Below are 23,972 nucleotides of genomic sequence, written 5' to 3'. Positions count from 1 at the left end.
ACTTAAAGAAAATCAATGGTTTCTGTACTCAGTTGCATTTCCAAAGATTTGACACTGACAGCTGGAAATAAAGGTCCGGAGCATTTCAGGTTGATTTACTGAGGAGTCAGGAGAGACAGCAGAGAGGTGTCACAGAGAAATACACCTTCCTCCTCTGACCGCATGGAACTACACAAACATCTTCAGGAGTCACACAAGAAACCGGGCTTTTAGCTGATTTGTGTTTATCCCCGTGTTGATTTGTGTCCTCCTGTGTGTGTGTGTGTGTGTGTGTGTGTGTGTGTCAGCGTCTCCCTCTGACGAACACATGCTCCAGCTCCCAGCCAAACATGCCGTCGCTGGAGTGGAAAGTGAAGGCACACCTGTTTCGTGCACGTCTCTCACCCATCCTTCGCCGTTGCTTTGTGCCTAAATTCACAGTTTCTCTTCATGATCTCGTGACGTACAAACCAGAGCTAAAAGAGTTTCTAAAAAAGAGGTTTAAGCTCGGGTGTGAGAGATGAGCTGAAGTTTGGGCTCCTCACGGCCACCGCTTCTTCTGAAGGTTGTGTTTAAGGGACGGATGCGAACATGTGGCTGGTCGGCCTTCATGTGCTGAATTCAGAGGATCCATCTGGCGGAGCCTCTTCCAAAAGGAGAACAGCTATAGCGGATCATCAAGCTAAGCTGATTTAATTCTTGCCGCATGAATATTAACATATCATTTTTGTATATTTTGACATTTTGGGGGAGTGCGCGGAAATAACCATTTGGGTTTCCTTTTTATTAATTTATTCTTTTTTTAAACTGTTAACCTGTAGGTGAACTCTCCCGCTGCTTCCGCTGGTATGCAGAGCGAAGGATCCTGAAGGCGTTCTGGAGCTCCAGAATCAGATCAGCAGTAAAATGAATTATTTTTGAGAAAGACTGAACAAGGGGAATAACGTAATAATGCAGAAATAAATAAATGATAGCGATAATTGGAATAAATACATACCTCTTCAAACTTATCCTTTACAATACGTATTTGCGAGAGCTGCGACGCTGATGAAATATCATTCATTCTGTCTCTCCGTGTATTAAATATTCATACTTTCTTATTTTAGAGTAGCCAATAGAAAAGCGTAAAAAAATGAACGCCATGAAATCAATGCTGCTTAGACGGCGGCAGAATGTTTGCATGGGTTTTGTGTGTCGTTAGGTTGTTTATTTCAATGCATATTAATGTTATTTCTGCACCGGCGAATTTCAACATCGCTGTATTCATATTCCTCAGCTGTCGGTCATATTGGAAACGTTTTCCTCGTTATTTCACATGGAAGTAAATCTACTACCACCCAAAATGATCATGATAATAATAACAATAAGACAATTTAATGCTTTGCCAGTCACCACTAACAACTCATGCATTTAGAGTCGAAAAAAATAATTAGATGTGACCAAATGAACAGGGATGAAAAAAGGGCGAAACGGAGTGTGCAAAAAAATGCAGTGTTAGGGTTTGAGACAAAATCTGAATCGCAGAGGATATAAAATCTTTGGTTTAAACGCTTCACTAATTATTTGTTCATGGAGGTCTTAGATAATTGTTTACTCTCACCCTTACTGTATTGTTTCTATTATTTCTACGAGTATATACGGCGAGATACAGTCTAAACCACCCTTATATTTCTTTGCTGTTGCAACACAGAGAGCAGGAAGAGAAAAGAACAACATTAAACCAAGGTTAGCAAAGGTGCCCACGAAAGACTTTATCCTAAAACAAATTCTTGAGGGAATGATCAGCATTTTTCTTTAACAAAAAGGAATGTGGTTGATTCTACTTCCTCCTGTCAGGTGCCTTTATATTCACCGACACGTATGCTTTTATTTTTACATGCATTTTTTTTGTCTTTTTTTGTTTTTCGTCCATTTTATTTGTTTTGAAACTTCATTACTCAGAGAGGATCCACTGATGCAAGGACAAAAGAGATGCGCCGTACCATGAAGTTAGACGGAAAGAAAGACCTTTGACAGTCGTGTAGAATTTTTATTTGGTTATGGAAAAGTCACAATCCAGATGGACAACGCTGAAAAATATTTAACGGAGCACGTGAAACGATTGATTTTAATTACCAGAATAGGAAAATGACCCTAGCTGGCAGTGACAGCATCACCTCCAACCGCCGCACTTATTAAAGTGACCGAAGTGAGAAAAAAATGCTAATTTTTTCCTGCAAATCTAAAATACGAGCCTTGTGCGATGCACTCACAAGATTGGGTTTTTTGGCCTTTTACCCAGATGCCGCTCCCGCTCTTGGACAGTGTGCTGAAAGGTCTCTTGAGAGGGGTTGAGGGGGGAGATGCTGCCTCCCTACAACCAGGTTCAGCTAGAGTTAGAGACGTGATAGGTGATACAAATGTGCTGTAACTACATCAGGAAGATGGGAGTAATGAGGAACAGGTGGGAGCAAATAATCACACAAAGGATGGGAGACAACAGTAGATGAGTAAATACCAAACACAACGACATCATGTAATCATAAAACATAAACACAATCAAGTCAGGTTAGCGCGTCCGCCTCACAGACGGTTCATTCGAAGCCCTGAATGGTTGTTTGTCTCTGCATGACGTATAAATGAGAGAGGGAATTGTCGTCTTTCTCTGACCGACGGGCGTGAAACCCACCCATCGCTGAGGGAAGAGTCAGCGGTCCAGATAGCGGATGAACATCGGAAGATTGGAAGGGCGGGAATGTCACGATTTGAAATCACGCAGTCATGATTGTCGCATTAGAGATACAAACAGTTTTTCGTGGTCTGTTTTTGAGAAAGGGATCAATAGCCAAGAGTCCGTGTTTTATTTCAGGCTGAAGTAGAGAAGTGTTTTTCTTCTTTACAGAATAGAGGTTTGAAGAAAAAAAAAAAAAAAAAAAAAAATCTGCTCACCAAAAGCGCTCCAAAAATAAAGATAATTTATTCTACCTTTAGTCCAAAAAATGAATTCCCTTATAAAATGGCACCGCAATAACATTTGTTAACACATGTCCGGTAAGCTTCTGAGGAAGAGCCTATGTTTGCTTGAAACGTGATGCCAGAATACGTTTTTTGTACTACATGTAGAATAAATGATCTTTTTTTGGGGAGCACTTTTGGTGTAAGGATTTTCTTTTCAAACCTCTATGCAGTCGACTTTTTGGATCCAACACCCATCCCTGACTTGGCAGCGGATGTGTGTGTGTGTGTGTGTGTTTTTCCCTTTTTCTATTTCTTCTCTATACAGAAGCACCCATAATTGGTTGTCCAGATGCCCCAAACATGGTCACATCAGTTCCAGCTGTGAAAATATTAAAAATTGCTGTTTTTAATGCAACGCTCGGGCTGTATGGTTGTTGGTATTGATGCGCTGCAGGAAGTAATATGCAGAATTTTCTATTTAAACCGTTCACGCTTATTGAGAACCCACCGGTCGGCTGCCTTCCCAGTCACTTGTTGTGGTATGAGCCATCAGTGACTGGGGATTTTGTAAAAATGAAAGCATATTTCATCAGCATCCAAGTGTAATCTTGGTTCTGGATACATTGGCATATGAGCTTGTTTTTTGTCGTATGACTCCTGGCTTGGAACGGGTTTTGCTGGAAATCGCAACGCCGATAGGGAAACCTGAAAGACGAGCGGGGATTTAGATGCCTCCAGTCGGGCTTCGAGCCAGGAGCGAAGACGGTCCAAGGATGTTTTGATGTCTCCTCCCCGCGAGCGCAGCCCATCTCTCATCTGTCACCTGGCATTGTTGAGGTCTCTCATTTTAAACCCGTCGCTCTGACTTGCAACTCAAACACATTGAACGGCGAATGGGTCCTTTTGTGGAGATACTTTTTAGGCAAATGCCATTTCTGTATGAGCTCTCTTTTTGATGTCGGTACCCAGAACAACTCAGAACAACTCTGTCATCTTATGTCTGCAAGGTAATATATTCACTGATTTTGAGTTTTCTAAAGTAGCAGAATTGCAGTTTATAGTATTCAATATGTAGTTTACACTCTGGTTGTCAAAGCTCTTTACAAAGCGGGCTTGATTTTTCGCATAGAAACCAAGGACTTCCGACACCAATTCATACACTGCAATATCATCTGTTAGCAAGGCGCCAATCATCTCATTAGGGGGAATGATGGGTTTGGTGCTGTGCACAAGGAGACGTCGATGCTTTGTCCCAGAGGAGCCGTGGAACGAAGGAATAAGACCCGCGTCTCTTTAAAACTGAAAAGGTTCTCCCTACAAACAGGTAGACCGTCTTAATACAATTTAATTACTTCATAGTTATTTCAATGGAATTTCCCTGTTTGAGGTGTTCGCGCGATGCCGTCTCTTGATTGACTTTAGGGCATTTGTTAATTTGTAAAGGTCACAGATTCAATTTATTCATGACAGTTTGGAAAACAATTGGCTGAAGGGAAAAATAATGAGCATAATAACGCAGGGATCATTATTGTATCTGTATATACAGTACAAATGAATGACTGGGAAAATAAAAATAAAAATCTAGCAATATATAACTGTTGTGTCCAGACACGGACACATCGTGGTGCACCGATTACTTGAAGTAAGGTGATTGTAAATTATATAGATTATAGATTATATATGCAGACACCTGACTCAAATCTGTAGTTCGACGTGAGAGTAAATCTATTATTGTTTTGCTGCTGCTTCACAAAGCAGTAATGCGACTTGAAAGTTCCCGTCAGGTTAAAACTTCGGAGATTATTCAAGCAGCGTCTGCTGTGAATGCATAACCGCTCGAAGCCTAACCTTGCAAATTTGATTACTGTGTCAGGCGCTTGTGTATTCTGGGAGAGTGGACGGGGCGGGATGCAACAACAGGGGTGAGGGAGCGGGGTGGGATGAAAATAAAAAAAAATTGAATATGGAGGAAGGCACATCAACATGCACAGGGCAAATGATTTGGGCACAACTCATGTCAGTGTAATTAGAGCAAAAGCCTAATAAAAAAAGAGGACGCATCCAAAAATACACAATAAATACAGCGCATCAATAAAAAGATACCGTCAGTGGATTTTCATTGCTGTAATCAGACAATAATACTTTGTACCAATATATATATATATATATATATATATTTAAAGCTTACGGATGCTGAAACCCTTAAAAGCGTTCATTTTTGTTATTTTAGAGGTCCAATAAATTCCCTTTTTGTGTGGACTGAAAAACAGCATAATTGATTGAACTGATATCAAAAAAGAAAGAAGGAGAAGAAAATAGTATAAAGCCAGACACTTTTGAAAAGAGCATGTTGTTTGATCCGTTTATAAACAAGAACTACTAATTGTTATATATTAATTTTGGAGGTATTGTCGATGAACCCTCTGAGTAAAGCAAACATTGTTATATAGTGGTTTTTTTTTTTTTTTGTATTTATTCTTCTCATTCTACATTGCCTTACCAGCACGTTGGTTTAATTATATATTTTTTCATTTGATCATTTAGCGCAGTCACTGAAATTGATTGAGAGGAACATGTTTAAACATTCGTCTCCACATCATTTCTATGCAAGACTGTACTGTTGCCATAAAGGACGGTCACATCACTGCACTTTCCAACACCTGTAGGTTTACAGAAATAAATACACACACACACACACTTGATTCGGTTTTACACACCCTAACTCTGCTCATCTTTCCGGGAAATCACTGTATCTTTATGCACATTGTGTTAACACAAAGAAATGTGACATACTGTTGATTTATTGGAAAAGCGAGTTGAGTCCTGGGCTTCTCTAACCAGAAGTGATGGTAGCCGCGAACCTTTGGCCGTGGAAGAAAACAGCAGCCATTGATTCAATCGCTGCTTGACAAAGCAGAATCTGCCTATTGGGCTAATGCACCTGTTTGTTATTATCGATCCGGAAATGTCATTTATAAATGCATCGCGAAGGAGGCGGGCCGGCGCGAGACATCAGACGGACAGAAAGAAAGATGACGTACTCGCGGGATCTGAGTTCGGGAAGTGAATGCGGACGACTGAGTTGGTGGCTGACGGTTGAAAACTTTCACTGCAGAAAGAGTGAAGCTTGTTAACCGCATGCGTAATATATAATCACTCACAAATTGTGTTTTCATAACTGGTCCGACGAGTAAAACCCCCCCGCTGGTGTTGACAAAGGAATAAACCGCTAAGATTCTGGGATGGCAGGAGGGAGATCGACGCCATCGCCGTCAATTAATTCAGAAATGTAAAATAAAGACGCTTAAGCCTTGCTGTGAGACTCACCGGTGCAACGGCCAGTCATATCCCTTAACCTTCCTCCTGTGCCAGCTTTCTGGTAGCATCCCCGGTGTTAACGGGTCGGTTTCGACCCGTGTCTTAAATCAGCTTTAAAATACACTAAAAATAAACACTTAAATTCCAATTCTTTTTCTCATCTCTTGGTTACTTGTTAGGCTTCCTTATCCATGAAAATATTGGGTTTAGAAATTTTTGTTGTGGTTCTCTGGGCCTTTTTATTATTAGTATACGTCTCGATTTCAATAAAAAACAGAAAAATTAAACTCAACAGAATAATATAAATACGTGTCTGACGTGTCTGGACATGCTCATTTTTTGTTTTTTTTGCATCAATCCTGGACAAATGAGCATCCCAAGAAGCTCACATGAGTGGGGGAGGAGTTGGTTGTCATCGTGTTGGCTGACAATGCATTTAAGATTTAAATTTTGGCTCTAACTATTGCTTTGTAATCTTATTTTTATACCCGGGTCGAAACCGACCCTAACACTACAAAGGACATAATTTCAACTCGTGCATTTTATAATGCAATGAAAAAAAAAAAATGTTTTTGTCGAATTTTGTTGAAATCAAGGTTCCTGACAAAGTCAAGAAGCCTTGATGCAATAAAAAAAAAAAAAAAAAAAGAGTGATTATTTTATGCTTTTAAAAACTAAAACGGGTCGGTGGCGACCCGAACACAAGAGGAGGGTTAAATCAATGCGCGTCTGAAAAAAAATCTCTTGTTTTGTACGTCTAAATGGATACGCGGCTTGGAAGAAAAAAGCAAATTCAGTTTAAGTGTTATTTTGTTTAAGGTCGGTCTCACGATGGAACTCCAGTTACCGGACACTGTTGCTGTGACCGATACCAAACATGGAGCTTTCCAAATATCACATGTGAGTGTGGAATCTGTTAAATACCATTAGATATAAAATACAGCAAACCTGTACGTGCATCTAGAACCTTGTGGTGGTGCAAAAGGAGGCCAAATTTCCGGCCATGGCAGTTTCCAAATCTTCTCCTCCAGGAGGTCATTAGATATTTAAGACATTCCTCTAAAAGCCAAGTAGTTCAAAAGGGGTTAATTTAGTCTTAACTTATTTAACAATCTTGTCTTGTACGGGAAACATTTGCCTTCATACCTTGGACTCACTTCCAAGCCTGACTCCCTGAGACTAAAAGGACATTTCTTGTCATCTCATGTCCTAATGCCATTTTCTGCTGCAGTTTGTTTGTGGTGCTGAATCAATGCAGAGAAACGGCGAAACATTTATACTAGATTTTAAAATGTTCGTGGCGTGGTTTCATTCATCTAATTGCCTCCCCTGCATTGATGTAGTGTATTTTATCAATGAGTCTGCCTTCAGCCGTGGTGCTACTTGCTGATTTCCAACAAGCTTAGTTTTCTTTCACGAAGGACAGGAAGTTCAGAAACAGCATCGGCTGACTCTGCTGCAGAAAACTGAAATTAATTTAGCAGCCTTTATAGAACGGCACCTAATGGAAAGCCTAATATGCCGACCTGCCGAAGGGGCTAGGAAAACATTTCGATTTAATATTAGGGTTTTAGCAAAATGCCAATCTATTATCAGATGAGTAATTTCAGTGTTGGCCTAGACATTGGGCAAATTAACTGACCAGAAGACTTGTGGCCTGAGCCGCTGTATATCATCGGCGCGGATCAATACGCCAGATAAAGAGTTACCATAATATTTTACTCGTTTCACAATCAAAATCGATATGTGGCGTGACATCGTGTGTCATGTCAGTGCTGTTGTTGTGCACATCAAAATGTTATGACACCCCTCCTCAGAGAAAAGGACAGGTATTTCAAACAGAATGTTATATTTGTTTAAACTAAAAGATACGCATATTGTTAGGTCTTGTTGGTTTGATTTCAAATATTAAAAAAAAAAAAAAATGCATCATGTTGATCTCATTAATTCCTGGCTGTGCAATTATTGCCTTACTTGAGGGGAAAAAAAAAAAAAAAGGAAACAGCTAGAATGTTGATCCTTCACTTTTTGCAATTATAGGATATTTTACGATGAGGGGACGACCTTTCTTTTCCCAAATGTCGTGTGTCCAATACCTTTCCGTCTCTGCCTCTTTCACATCTTCTGTCAGTGTTAACTACTCCCGCCCCGTGCCCCTTCCATAACCTTGGTATATAATGCTGGAATTACTTCAGGGACTTTGTCCTCCTACGACTGAAGTCATTGTGACTCAAGAGGCACAATAGACTAATCCGTCTGGGGCCACACAGCAGAAATCGAATTTCTCTCATACTGCTAAAAATCAGAAAATACAATTATTTCCAATATGCGTTAAATAAAAACGTGATTCGGGAGAACAAAATACTGTACATTTGTGAAACGACACTTTATAAACCTCGAAGAATTTTTATAACACTTATTCACTGCTTCTTATAAAGGTTCGGCGCAAAGACATGAGGAAGATCGTGACTCTTTTTTGCATTCATCTCATTTTTATAACACGTATTCACCGGTTCTTATAAAGTATAGGAACAAAGATATGAGGAAGATCATGACTCTTGTCATAGTCAACATTTACCCCAAAGGGGACAAGCGTCCGGCTCACTTCCACTGCACTGCATCGAGGAAGAATGGATGAGGATTTAAACTATAAACAGACTGGGGAGGCCCGTCATTAACGGAGAAGAGCTAGGTGCTTGTCATTGCCGTGGGTCTCCCCAGCGACACACCAGACTAACCCCGGTGCAAGCAGACATGTTGCTATTTTAAAAAACCAGCAGACAAACTGTCACTTCTGCTCCAGCGTGAGAAGAGCCCATTCTCTATTTTATTTACAGCTCAGGAGAATGTGACTTAAAGTTCAGGCTCTGACCTCATTCCTACTTGTTTCTGACGTCTGTCCATAGTCTCATGGAGTTTTATTCTTTGAGTAATAATGGAGGCGCTCATTAGGAACTCTGGGTACTGTTTAATATTCTTATAACTCATTTTACATCATTACTGTAACGGTAAGTCAGAAGGGCTAGAAAGACAGCACCCAAAAGCTCGATTCACCAGGAAAACAAGCTTCAGTGAAAGGGAATAGCTCAATAGTGATAAAAAGACAAAGATAGAACTCAAAGGAACCAAACATCAAGGAAGCAGCGGCTTCCAATCTAAATACAAAGAGCAAAGGGAAAGTTATGACAAAGGATGTGCCGACAGTTTGCGAGCGACACCGTGAAACTTGATGACACTGGATGGCAGGAAGCGAAGGGATGAGAACATGACAGACTATCCGTTTTCATCGGGGAGCTGATCATTTACGCATTAAACTGTACACCGGTGGAGCTGGAACCCAGGAGCGTTCCTCCAGGCTAACCGCCAATAAGTGCTGGCCCCTGTTGTACATGGCTAGAAGGACTTCACCAGTCAGACTGGGCTACCAGAACCGTGATGCTGGCTACCTTGACTGGCTTCGCTTTGCCCGTATGAAAGTTTGGGTTGATCCTCAGGGACCTGGGCAGTCTCATGCGGTAACCAAAGGCACTGAAAGGGGGACTTGAGAGTAGTTGGCAGGAAGGGAATTCCACCCAGACCAAAAACCTGCTCCACAAAGCTGGATTTTGGGATAACAGGCACCAGAGGCATTTCTCCAACTCCTGGGTACCGATGAATACAATTTCAGCCATTTCTTTTACACAAGGCAACTTAGGTAGCGCCATGAAATGTGTCCTGTCCTCTGAGGCCTGGTGACAAAGTCCAATGAAGACTCCGCCAAGGGAGAGCAGGGACCGTGAGTAGCTGTAGCAACCCCGTATGCAACCTACATGTCTTGATGAAGGCACATACTCTGAACTTCATGTTCCATGGAGGGCCTCCAAAAGCTCTGGGAGGTCGCATATACTGTTGGGAAGAATGAGCCCAATGGACACTCAGAAACCATGCAGACAAGCATTTATCCAGAGAACCAAGACCCTTCTTAGCACCGAGTTTTATGGCAGAATGGGCTCCAGGTCCTTGGCTTTAGCTTCGGTGGTGGGGAGGAGCTATATACATGTCTGCTATAAAAGTCTGGAATCTAAGCCCGTAAGATACACAGTTAAACCTGTTGAAGAAAACAACGACATTAATAACAACAACAACAACAAGAGTCTTTTCCCAGCTATCAGGTGTAAGCCATTGAGACACAGCCTTAATGTCAATGAAGCCACGGAAAGACACCATCTCAGCATAAAACTCCCTTTTCTGCTTCTACATATTCATCATCAACAGTTGACTATGGCCCCCCAACACTTTTTTTCACAATAAAAAAAAATAGAAATAACAAAACAAAAAAAATAAAAATAAAAACCTGCTCCTGCCGGAGACAGAAGGGGGCAGATAGGACAGGCCTTGAGGGAAGTTTAACATAATCCTTCAGAGCTTGTTTTTCTGGAGTATTATCTGCCCTTTGGGAGGGGGGACCCCAGAAGCAGGTCTGTAGGGGAATCCCATTGCCTGTGAGGGAGAACCATCCCCTCACTCTGACTGAAAACTGTTGATGGTTACTGGGAATGAGAACAAGTGGGGGGTTCAGAACGGGTGTCAGGAGCAACAGCGAGGACGGCGCTATCCTGGAGACAGCATGACTGAATTGTAAACATCTGCCCTATCAGCCCAAAACCCTCCGGTCAGTATTGGGTCACCTTGTTTCAACCATGAAATCCCCGGGTAAAGGGGTGCCAGGTAAAGAGAAATAAGCAAAAGGCAAGGAGATCTTGGGGTTCCTAGCTATGATAGGAAGAGGTTCACCCAGATGATTGGACTTTCACGGAGAGCATGGGCACCTAACGTATCAGACAGCTGCTCTGACTTAACGGTTTCTCTGGTTATTTCCCGGTCCAATTTACTCTGATCAGCCCGGAGCCTGGAAGAATCCCGAGAGACTGTCTTACCTTGACCTCCATTGGGGAGTGAGGAGAAAGTTTACTGAGGGAAAACTGCCTTGTTCTTTGCAAGAAAAAATGTTTTGGTCACAAAATTTTGAGAGAAAAATACTTGCAAACCTTGACAAACCTGACTGTCAAAGAGTGAAGGGATCAGAACATGACAAAGGACAACATCACAATATGCAAATCCTCATTTCGGCTTATTATTTCACTCAAGTGTGAATTTGTATTCAATACCGCTTTTTATAGAAGGCGTTGCAACGGATGTAATATAGGAAATAAATGTTCATTGGTAAGGCATACCGTTTGGTTGTCAGATGTGATGAATGACGGTGTATTTGTGTATGATAGTGCATACGTGTCTGGAGGACTGCGTTTGCAAGCGTTACCCAGTGGACGCTGTAAAGAGAGAAGCATTGATGGAGGAGGAGCATCCTTCACCTCTTCAGCGAGAGGAGAGCTCAAAGCTTCTCGGCCCCCGGGATCTGCCATGTCACTGTCTCATCCCGGTGACTTATGGAGGTGCCATGACAAAACCCCCGATGGCTGCAATGCCGGAGCTTATCGTCTGATTTGAGAGCAAATCCCTTTAAAACACAGACCGTTAAGTGGTGCTTCCTTTAGCAGCTTGTAAAATAATATTCAAATGGGTTTTATCCTTCTCTTGTGCTCCATCAGGTAAGGTGTAAGTCCTGATTTAGGAGATTGACTGAATTGTGATATCAGTTACACAACACAACATGAAACAAGAATTTACCGATCTTGATTTCCTGTTTTGGGCTCTTCCTCGGCATCTATGACTTATATCATTTCTCTTAGGACGATCTAGAGGGGATAAAATAATAGATAACATTTGAACTTCCCCTGCAAAGAGACATCCAGCTGAGGAGCTTGGACTGTTAGTTGTCTACCTTGTATCTTGGGCTCTAAAGTCTCTTTGCACAGTGTTAGTCAGTAATGTTTATTTGTCCCATCAGTTCATCTGTGATGCCTTTTTTAACATTTCTGCTGGAAGGCTTATGCAATTGTTCCCTGGCGGTTAGTCAACCCGGTGCTTGTCCCTGGTTCACATGTGACTCAACTTTGTTTTCTTCACTATGTTATAATGCCGATTTACTTTCAAATGATGAAACCTGCTTGTGGTGTTTTTTTTTTTTTTTTTTTCTTACTTTGTTTTTGGTGACTTCAAAAGTCAACACAATTGAGCTCCCATTTTTTGTCTGGCTTTAAAAAGGAGAAATAAAGGAGGAAAAAAAAAACAAAAAAAAAAAAAACTCGAGTGTTTTGTTCTTGTCAGCTTTCTTCCCTATTTATCTTAAAAGGTTTGCTCTTAGTCAAAGTGTGGGCTTTGCATCAGCCTTGCACCCAGCTGCAGCCCAAAGATAGAGTGGTCCCTTGCTTCCTCAATGAGCTTCACCTGTGACCTGTTGGGTTCAAGCCTTGGCTGCAGTCGCCAGCACAATAATGAGATAACAATAAATCTGCGCTCCTGAATGTGTCATTTGCTTCAGATATAGAGGAAAATATGGCAATATGGCGCGCTGATTACAACCCAAGTGGTTGATGTAGAAGACATAGCCGCCAGGCGAACTCAAATACTCGCCGTGATTTTTTCTCAGGGGCAACTTTGCACTGAATCAATCAGCGACGAGTACTTGAAATGCAAGCAGGTGTTCTGGATCCTGTTTTTGATGGAAAACACCTGCTGAGAAATTACTCAGACTGTTTCTTCAAAATACTGTAAGTTGCTGCTGATTGCGGGAAACATTTGTTTAATGTGATTTGACTGTTTTCCCACCTTCAGTAAAACAACTTTATTGAAGCCATGCTTTTTTCATCTAGAACCCTAATCTCACCTAATATGATTCTACAATTTTGCTCTAAATGGAAAGATGTAGGTGTCCAGTTTTGCAACGTCAGTGCGGATATAATGAAATATAAATAACAATAGCAGAAATGACAAAAAATAGCAGGGTGATGGTAAAAGAGGAATATGGTTAATATATTCATTATGTTTTAAAGAGAATTTGTCAACAATATTGATTCTTTAGCGCGCAGCGGCTTTCATTAGAGCTATCACCATGTCAATAGGCTTTATCTTTTGAAACCAACCTCGAACAACACAAGTATTCTGTGTTAATGTGAAAGAAAATTGATGTTTTCCATGGACAGCTGTGTTGACCTCAGTCACTATGTATGCAAAAAAAATGGAGATTATATAGGGGACATATTTATTGTGTACCGGATAAAGTGAGACATTTGTAATTTGAAAATCTGAATGCAAGCTTGTTTTTTTTTTTTTTCAACCTTCGACATCTTAAGCCTGCTGTATGAGGCTGATTTATTCTTGTGACCTTGTTGCAGAAATGCAATGGCATACTGCGTTAAAAGGACAAAGTATAATGTGTATCCAAATAATTATTACATTTGAAAAAAAAATGACAAGCTGAACAAGAGGATTGCAGTTTCAATCAGCATTTTACCCTGCCAAAGTAAAAGGAAAAGATGTTAAACCTGAATATGGTTTGTACTACATCATGAAGCTGCGTATATTGAATCCTGGAGACGAGGATCTCTAAACTGTGTAGCAGTAAAGATGGCATTCTGTCATCTTCAGAGTTCAGCCCAGTCCCTGCGGAGAGACTGAGTTTCATCCAAAGTCCAACACATGCTCTGGCCAGCTTCCTCGCTGTGTGTGTGTGCAGGGGGGTTGTGTAACTGCGCCTGTATGACATGTATACACATGTGTACGACATGCGCATTTGGCACATATGGACCATGATGTGTACAATTTAATAGCAAACACAGGATCCTCCTTCTACTCACGTTGACCACCATTAACGTCGTCATCTGCTGCTCTTCCGTCTCAGAGATGTCAAGGCCGATAATGTGTTCCGAGTCAAACGCATCCACCGGTGCTCATTTGGCAAAGCCTTCTCGGAGTGGGAGGCGATGGAACATATGTTCTTGTGATTCTCATCCATGCATCTTGCGAGGATGTGATGAGACGTGTTGGCTTAAGGTGACATCATGGAGATTACGTTCGCAGAAGGGATGTTCTTTTCCTGTTTTTTTTTTTTTTTTTTTTTTTTGAATACCTTATTAAGTCTTTGCAGGGAATTATTGTCTTCGATTTACCCAGCAGGGATGAACCGTGAGCAGTGGGCAGCTATTGGTTGAAATACTTAATAATTATACAGTTGCTGTGAGTATGTGGGTATACTGCCAACCCCTGATGTCGTGTTTTTACCTGGAAATAAAAGTGTCACCAAACCTCTCTTTATTGTCCTTTACTTTTTTGCTTCCGCCATCAACGATAGATCCACAATCCTGACTGTTCCTCTTTCTTTCTCCACGTGTCTCCAGCTTTGCCAAGCTACACTTGCGGTAATCCTGGGCAGCTACTCAATGGTCACCAACAAGGCGCCACATTCAACATTGGAGACAAAATCCGCTACAGTTGCAGCCCGGGCTTTGTGCTGGAAGGCCACACTACCCTGTCTTGCCTTGCTACTTCAGCCGGCACCGCTGCTTGGGATTTCCCACTGCCCTACTGCAGAGGTATGTTGGATGGAGAAGTCAGCTTTTAATTCCTCGGCTTGTCTTTAAGTCTTTTGAGCCTTAGAGGAAATTTGAGTCATCAATACATCTTTCAACCAAACATGTTTATGAACATGGTGACGGTAAACTCAGGTTAGTAAGGTAATGGAGATGTCCATCTCCTTAGCAAAACACCTGAGGGCTCCCAGGTGTGTCCAGGTCCCCTCGCTCAGGTTTGGGTTCTGGCTTCAATTAACTTCACCCTGAACCATCCCAGGGTATCGTGAAGGTAAAAAACCCAGCATTAAAAAAAATTCTGCGGAATAAAGTAGAACGGGTTACCCTCACCAACGAACTCCCAAGAATGTACATACTTTTGGAAGATTCTAGAGGAAGGTTGAGCAGTGAGCTGTGCAGAGCCACACCTTTTTAGCGTTGAGAAACACCAGATAAACTACAAACATGTCCCTAACGCTCCATCGCCAGAGAGAACAACAAAAATTAAAATGATCTGAACAATCAGCTTATTCAGTTCACGCCTAATGCTTTTCTTCCAAACAACCCCCGGGTCTCTGGCAGAAATGTAAACCGGTCGTCACCGTTTTCCACCTCTGTAACCATCTCAAATGTATTCCTTCAGCCTGCTGGCTTCCCCTCCCATTATTACTTTTAACACTGATCGGTTTCCCTTCCTGAGCAACGTCTACTACAACCATCTCTGTGCACCCCTGGAAGCACCATTCCACGGCCTGGCGATTGTGTTCTCACACGAGTGGAACACTGAGGCTCGATGAAGTCCTATGCTACCCGTGTCCTGCATGAGGCCCTGAGGTTGTTGCAAAGTTATGTACAATCCACATCAATGTCTGCGACTTCAAATATGGCCCTCCCTCGGGCAGCGTTCCCCGGGAGGCTACTTTTGAAGACCTTATCATCAGAGCCCTCTGCCGGATGCTGTCGTCTCTGGGTTCACATTTATCCGACTGCCTCGACCGAGTTTCCCGATAGATACAAACACTCCTCCCATCCACTAACGGATACTAGAAATGGGGTATTGAGGTGCCTGCATTGTGAAAACATTTACAACCAGAGCTGATATAGTATTTAAATGCCAAAGTTGACAAACATTCACCTTTGTTAGCCATTTCCCTAAACTTGCGGAGCCGCACGTGTATTAAATATACCTCCAAATGTATTTATTTTTGGGGGGAGCGGCGGTTTATTCCACTGATATCTTATTTAGCATGACAGGGCCTCATGTGTTTGCTCCCAGTAAGTTGCAGTTGCCAGTTGTCCCTGCTCACAGCGAGCAAGCACCCCTGCAGCAGTGACACCTGTTGGTGTGTGTTGTCTGGCCCGAGACGGCGCACCATGTCAGAATTAGTCAGAAAAACGGTAACTGTATCATACGTTCTTTAGTTTTCTTTCTATTATTTTTGTTGTTTTTTTTTTTTGCTTCACCGCTAATAAGCTGAGGCTTAATTTGTTTCAATGCACTCAGAAGTCAAGTTCATTTGCATGTTACCTGTGTATTCTCGTGTATATACAGTATGTGGCCGGTGTTTTTCTTTTTTGTGTGTGTCGGTGTGCCTGCTGAGCAGAGCACTGAGACGCTGTGCCATCTGCAACCAGGCCGGGAGTCAGGAAGCCCACATTTGAGCACACATGCCTGGGCACTCCATGCCAACACGTTCCCTACCCGTCCAATCACACGCCGGCACAAGCCTGTCCTCCATTTAAATGTAGATTTGGCAGCGGGATATGTGTTTGATTCTACCAACCTCAAAAGTGAAGGGAAACATTTTATTAATAGAATATCATGATAATCCTGCGCTGTTAGACTGTATTATGACGGCTTTTCAGATGACAACACATTTCCCAGTGGCAATTTTTACCACTTTGGTCTTGCATGGACACATAAATCTCAACATGGACTCCTCAGGAGTGCGATTGTTGAGTCTTTTCATGGCAGGTACCTCTGCTCTTGTGGACGGCCGACGGCTGGCCGATTAACCCGAATTTCTTCGAATAAAGGGTGTTTCCGTAGCAACCCCACCAAACAAACAAATGTGATCAAGAAAAAAAAGTATCTTTTCCAAATTCTCTGCCTTCTTTTTTTTTGACATGCAAAACATTGTTATTAAATCCTAAGTTGGAGTCCATTCAAAACTGCACCGTTGGTTCACTTTATTTTTTTTTCTTTGGGGTATTTTAATATTGCATGGCTTTCGGTCGGAGTCATAAAATGCGGAGCGCAACCGGGAGAGTCAAGGTGAAGTGGACAGTTTAGAGTCATAGACTTCCCTTCAGGTGTGAAGAAACTACCTCATGTGGAATATCAATGTATTTCCTCATCCTTTCTTCTGTCTGCCTTCCACTTCCTGTCACTCCCACTGCAACAATCACCTGTCAGCCCTCTCGCCGGCCCTCCCTTTCTTCATTGCCCACCTCCCGCCGCACTCCTCACTCGCTTGTCACCTGTCATCCTCTTCATCTCCTCCTCCTCCTCGCCCTTCTGTCCTGGTTTCCCTCCTATTGAGGTTCACACCTCACAGGTTTCTGCTCTTCCAAACACCCCATTGCCCTCCCTGGAGGAGGGGGGTGGCTGCGGTGACAGCTAGGATGGACGATGGACGGGGCGCCGTGCCTCTGGGCCCCCACGTCCACAAGCCACCCATTGATCAATCCCACAACATCCTCATTCTGAGTCACACACACACACACACACACACACACATGCCACGGTACGCTCCGGTTTTCAGAAGGGCCGTGTTGTAAATTACAACGGACGTGTCAGTAAATGAGCGGGGGGATTATCCTTCCAGGGCGTTAAATACATGCTTTGTTATTTAATGGCCGCCCTAAAATCGTCTTTAAGAGATAAAAGTTGGTTTGATGAGCGCAAATCTGAACGAATCGGGATTTAATCATCGTCTCCTCAAGTTGCATTACGTTGCGTCACGTATTTTACCCTGCGCCGTGCCGGTGGCCGTTTGGAAATTCGGTGGCGACAGTCACCATTCAAAGGAAGGACATAAATGTCATTGCACACTTAAAACTATCATGATTATGAGTTAAGATGTCTATTTTTGGCTCGCTATATGTGCGGAAGTTGGTCCGAAAATATCCCGTGTGGTGTTTTTTCAACTGGCTCGGGTTAAATGTCCCTCGCTTTGGATAGAAAGGCCGAAAAAATGATCCGTTCATCAAAACTTGAAGTTGTGGTTTAAGGCTTCCCAGACGGAGGGCCGTGTGTGCCGCGAATATTCAGCCTCCGAGAGGCGTCGTCTCTGGCGGCTCTCGGGCACAACATAAAACCAAGCCGCTCTAAAGCATCCAGCACTTTTACGACCCTGAAACCCTTACGGTTTTGTGTTTACACCTCATTTTTTTTACTCCGAGTCTACAATTATCCTTATTCGTATCTGTTTTATAACTTCTTTTTTTAACATTTTTATCGCCTGCAGCGGAAGATGGTTGCGGTGGGACACTGAGGGGTCAGAGCGGGGTGATCACCACGCCTAATTACCCTGCCGAGTACAGCAATAACGCCGACTGCACCTGGACCGTGCTGGCCGAGCCCGGGGACACCATCGCCCTGGTGTTCTCCGACTTTCAGCTGGAGGACGACTACGACTTGCTGGAAGTCAGCGGAACCGAAGGCTCCTCACAGTGGTGAGTTCTCGGCTCGCGGCGCCCTGTCGGCACAGAGGACTCGGAGACGTTAAGGGATGGGGGCGGGGAGACAACTGCTGCACCACCTGGACGCATTTTCTCTTACGCTTCAATGCAGCGTTCGGTGTTCTGTTGATTTTTGTCTCGCGGCTCAAGAAATAATTCTTTTTGACACATTATGAATATTGATTTCAAGAGGGAATGTCTTGCTATTCTTACTTGACTGATGTTCTATTTTTGCGATATCTCCTCGATCGCTCACGGCCCGGAAGAAGCGACGATCGGGCCGACGGCTCTCATTACGTCGCCGGTATTCCTGTGACATTTTGCCTTGTTTTGAGCGTCGGGTTTCTCATCATCATTTTACCAAGTCGTTATTAATCAAAGGGCAAAGACGGACGCCTGAGGCTGAAAACACGATCCAGCCGTGATGGTTTTCCTTCAGATCGAGCCGAAACGAAAATAAAACAATTCTACCCCCTGCTTTTGACTTGCTTTTCACACTTTGGAGAATTCAGTCTTTTGCTGACGTCTTTGGCATTTCGCCGGTCAACAGGGCAAACCTTAATGCGCGGGGCTAGAAGTGCACGGATGTGGCATTATGGAGTGCAGCTCTTAGTGAAGGCATTGTCTCAGTATTAACAGTTTTAACAGAACCAACTCGAGGGCCACGGGAAACTGGTATAAATAAATAAACGGATAATAACATCCTTAAGACATTTCAGTGGCAACAGGTTGTAATTTGAATCATTTAATATGAAAAGAACAAAGAGGTCGATACTCGGCGTGCAGTTATTTTCCCCTCTCTTACTTGAACCGTGCGTTCTTACTCTCAGACACACCTGCTTGTCCTCTCACGTATTCTCACAACACACACACACACACACACACACACACTCAGCCCTGATGATGAAGAAGAGGTGGGGTATCCTGGCATCGGTGTTGGTCTCACACCATCTGTGGCAGCTCTGACAGCTCTCTTAGCTCAAGAGGTAATTGGTGAACTTGAATGCGATCACCAGTCTGAGTGTTTGGGCCCCACACACACACACACACACACACACACAAACACACACACTCCCACCCCGACCCCAAACGATGCTCATGCACACACACAAGAATCGGGGTGTCTTTCATAACTTGGAGAACCCTCAGATTAGCAAACACCTGGGGTTGCACGGGGACGAGTAAAGAGACAGAAAGAGCAAGGGGGGAAGGAGGGTTGCGGGAGGATTGCAAAAGAACGTCTGAACAGAAGTTGAGTGAATCTCTGTTTGGCCGACTGAGAGTCGACTCTCCGAGGCGGCAGCCTCACTTTGCTCCTTCTGCACATCCTACAATGTCGTCAGCTTGTTGTCCCAGACTTGTGATTTCCTGTCTGTTGCTGCTCGGGGCACCTGAATCTCTACTTAGCCCGTCATGCGGGTGGCAGCTGTTGCTAGGGGTGTTTGCATTTGGGTACCTGCGAAATAGTTTCACCGTTTCAAAGAGTGGAGGGAAACAGTGGGACCGAAGTGACAAGTAGGGAGGGAGTGTGTTGTCAAGTGAATCCCGACACAAGTCACTGTTGATCATGGTCATCTCAGAGAAAAAGCAACACTGAGGATGTTTGTTTTTGAAGTAAGGTGTTTAAGTTTTCCTGAGTGGATTTCAAACTTACGCCAAACAAATTGAATGACAAGTCCAAAGAAAATTGAACCACCGAGGCGGAGAAAAGGAGATACGAGGGGATAATAGATCATTTTAGAGGACTTTTTGGAAGACTTTTGCTGAGCGGTAGATGAGGGACTGGCCGGTGGATGCTCAGATAGTAGCTAAGTAAAGCTAGGTGGAACGCCGTGATGGTGTTGACCGAAAGTAGACAACCTCTTAATGCGGCTGAGAGAGCCTTCTCTCTCTCTGCAGCTTAATGACTTTCCCCCACAGACCAGAGGCATCGCATTTGGGCCGCCGGCGCATTAATGCCTCGTCTTGGAAACTACGCTCTGCAGAACTGAGAGCGGCGGTTGTTTGTGTGAGTGTTGGGGGATGATGGGAATCAATGTGTGCATCTCTACGGTGAAATAGCATTGCATATGATTTAAGGAGGAATCATAATGATAATGGCAATCGATATGTGTAGTTATTGTGACAGATGGCTACACATCATCACAATCAATGTACGGGAAACACTAATGAGCTCTTTTTGCACACCAAACTATTTGTAGTTTGTCCAATTTTTGAATATGTTGCAGCATATTGTGATATTTTGCAGCCTAATAATAATACAGCAATACTAATTAACAATAGTATTTTACGACTAGATTTTATTTCATTATTTGAGAAATAGACTTTTTTTTTCATTTATTCATCTGGTACAAAGTGAACCTAAATTGATGGGATATTTATAAATAAAGTTTATTATGTGAAAAAAAAAAAAAAATATATATATATATATAATAATATATTCGATTGAAGCGTCTTATTCAATACTCAAGGGTACCAAAAAATACAGAAACAATAAAAGTGACAAAAGTGGTTGAAAAATTAAAAAAAAAAAAGCTTTAAATGCCTGCACATAAACATTTATGTATGCATACAGTGATTGTATATGGATAAATAAAGTGACAGCGCAGTCGGTGTCAGAAGGAACGGGCTGATTTACACAGGTATGTTTTGTGTTAATCTCCCGGCATTGATATCCGATGGAGTGAGTAAGTAAACCGATGTGACTGATGTAATAAGTCCAGAATCAAAAGCCTGCCTCTGAATGACAACAAGATTTAATCATCAGTCATCCAAAGCATCGCCATCAGTATGTACGTGTGAATCTGCGCTCTTGCCATTTGCTGCTGGTCTCCTCCTCCAAGCATTGCATGGTTGGTGAGCCGGCAGAGCTCGCATTGGGAAAAGACAGCAGACCCTTGAAAAACTGACTCGTGGAGCTCAGATGTGCAGATGGATAAAATAGCAAAACTTTCCTCACAAGCTTCCATATTGTCTTCACAAAGCGTTAATGTTGTGGAGGCCGTGTCTAATGTTCACGTGCTGCTTGTATCTTTGCTTGAAACTGTGCCCTGTAAATATTTGACACAGTGCTTACTTGTTTGGCAACGCGTTGCATCTCCACCTACTCGCAGAGGGAAGTGAGAAAATAATTTCTCTTTTTGACACTAAAAAGAGATACTGATATGCCCAAATCAGAAATTGAAAGCGTTCTGTATTGTGATATTAAAGACTTTATTGTACAAAAATAAAATCACAGTATCGCTTCGGCAGAACATGCTAATCACAGAATTTTTCCAGAAAGTGTTTCCAAAACAAACCCATTTCTTTTCTCTTTTTCGGTAACTTTTGCAAACTCTTATATCCCTTGAGAATCCTTTCATCTTCTTTTTTTAGGCAACCGTTGCTCACAACACAGCGCTCCCTCTGTAAATACAACTTACTCCTTCCTGTTAAGAGCTCTGACAGCCCAATGAGTTTTGATCCCCGTGGGTAGCCTCCCATGCTTTTTCCTTTTCGTTTTAACTCTATTCTCCGCGGATTTGAGCCATTGATATTTAGTGAGTAAATGATTATCCCTGCAGTGCTGATGTCTGTCAACTTCACATTCTCCAAAAGGACCAGGTCTATATGTGAGAGAGGTGTAAGAGGGAAGTGCAGAACACTGGATAGATATTGATTGGCTGCGAGGTTGACTCGCCTGAGATGTGAGTGAATCATTTTTGGAATGGCTTTTTTTTTTTTTTTTTCTGCAAGTCCAGGGGCTGTTTCCTCTGGTTTCCACTGGGACTTACAGCAAGGTGTCTATCTTTCATTTCTGGAGGAATAAATGCCTCAACTTTTTTTTTTTTTTTTTTTTTGTTGTTTTTCTTTGCCTTTTCAAAGAGAGTGGGTAAGTTTTATGGGTTGCGGCTCATGAGATTTAAGTTTAGGATCACTGCAACTCCAACTCCAACTCCTTGTAGCATTAACCTCATATGAACAACAGCCAGATTCAATAAATCATAAAACCGAGCATCTATCAAAATACTCTTCTATGATTTAATGTATTTTGCATATAAATCCAGGTTGCATATGTGTGAAGAGTTATCACATATGTGTGACTTCCTCTTCTTTGGTGGTTGATGGCGGCGCTTGAGGTACATTCTTGCAGACACTTGCCTCACTCCTTTCCCTTACTGGGAAAAAAAAAAAAAAAAAAAAAAAACTAAATTAAAATTTGAATTAAATTAAAATGTAATCAAATAAAAAAATAAAAAAAAAAAACTATAAATTAAAGTTAAATTAAAGTTAAAGAGGGTGGTTCACAGAAAAAAAATATCTGAGCTGGACAATTTTATGCAAAAGTTTAAAGAACTTTTCTGCGCGAAAGCGGTTATTGTTTGTAATGCAAATATATTAGATGCATTCAAATAATTAATTGCATTTAAAGAATATTCAGTTGACAGGACTTTCTATTTCCAGTAATACCATCCTGCACTTCGGGTCACAGGGATGCTTTGGTCTTTTCCAGCTGTCATTGATTCGATCTCAGGGAAACATATCCGGGCAATTTTTCCAAAGAATCTCCTGATGGTTTTGGACAGCGGGAAGAAATGGGGAAAGCATGCAAACGCCACTCAGAAAGGCCCGTGTGGGAATGGAAGCGGAGTCCTTGGAGGCGTCTGCTAACCATTGCGCTCGTACCTGCGCCGCTATCACCAAAGTCTGCTGATTACAGGTGAATTCTATTTTGGGCTTTGGTGGACAGGTGGCTATTTTCATCATCTGAGTGAGGCCTTGAAGTAGCGGTGAATCTGGCAGGGCGCTTTTCACAGAAGCGTTTTTAGGATCCCGCGTGACGGCCGAGTAGGAGTGCATTTGCTGTGTAACCGTTATCCTGTTTCCCACAACACAATCTGTTGGTGTGTGGGATGTATTTTTCACTTGAGTTTACTGGTAATTCGCCGCAGTGTTTTCTAGTCCGGTCACGTCCAGAGGAACCGTATCTTTGTTTCTCTCAGACTCCCTTCAATGTGGGTGTCATAAAAGCATTGGAGTGGATAGTTTCACCTTATTGCCAAATGAAAGTCTATACTTTTTCATTATATATTCCATAGTCATTTACTGTAAGTGGCGCTCTCATCAGAAAATCTTCGACACAAATGATTCCAACAGAAATAAACGGCGAGTGAGTGTAGTAATACCTCCCTCATCCCCGGCCCAGGATATGCATGCCGTCCACTTTATATACGATTTGATTTAACCTTTTGCTTTCATTCTGTTTTTGTTCTCGATTTAGGTTTTCTTTAGAAATGTAGATATCCGTAGCCATTGGGTTTAATTTGTTTGCTGGATTTTGTAAAGGAAAATGCCCCGGTGAGGCTTAACAGAGGCAGACGTACAGTACAAATATCTCATGGCTAAAATGGCCCGGTGATGACATCCTGATTGACGTGGAGGATCTTCACAAAGGCCCCACCATCTTGTTAGGAGGGATTTGTAAAACACGTCGACCGCAGCGGTCAACCTTTCATTTCTAAATCCAGTGAGATCCCAGTCTTTTTAACGTTGTCTGTCTTTTCCTTCCCAATCCGCCGTTACAGGATTTTAGTGGTACGTTGCATTGGCTCCCATTGTCTTCAGGAT

The 23,972-nt window shown here is 42.5% G+C and overlaps 1 protein-coding gene across 1 annotated transcript in view; it reads left to right on the top strand.

The window, feature by feature from the left end:
- csmd2 (CUB and Sushi multiple domains 2) overlaps positions 1-23,972 on the top strand; it is a 232,636-nt gene that overhangs the window by 55,934 nt on the left and 152,730 nt on the right. The window contains exons 4-5 of the mRNA XM_086171636.1: positions 14,511-14,705; positions 18,152-18,359. Coding sequence (XP_086027762.1) covers positions 14,511-14,705; positions 18,152-18,359 — 403 coding nt within the window. The remainder of the gene's footprint in view (positions 1-14,510; positions 14,706-18,151; positions 18,360-23,972) is intronic.

The sequence above is a fragment of the Fistularia commersonii genome, chromosome 24 (genome assembly GCF_037954325.1).
Source record: "Fistularia commersonii isolate RoL2024-O1a breed Wild chromosome 24, RoL_Fcom_v1.0, whole genome shotgun sequence".
Classification (NCBI taxonomy): Eukaryota; Metazoa; Chordata; class Actinopteri; order Syngnathiformes; family Fistulariidae; genus Fistularia; species Fistularia commersonii.
Note: the sequence above shows the minus strand (reverse complement) of the source record. Positions and strands in the feature narration are given on the sequence as shown.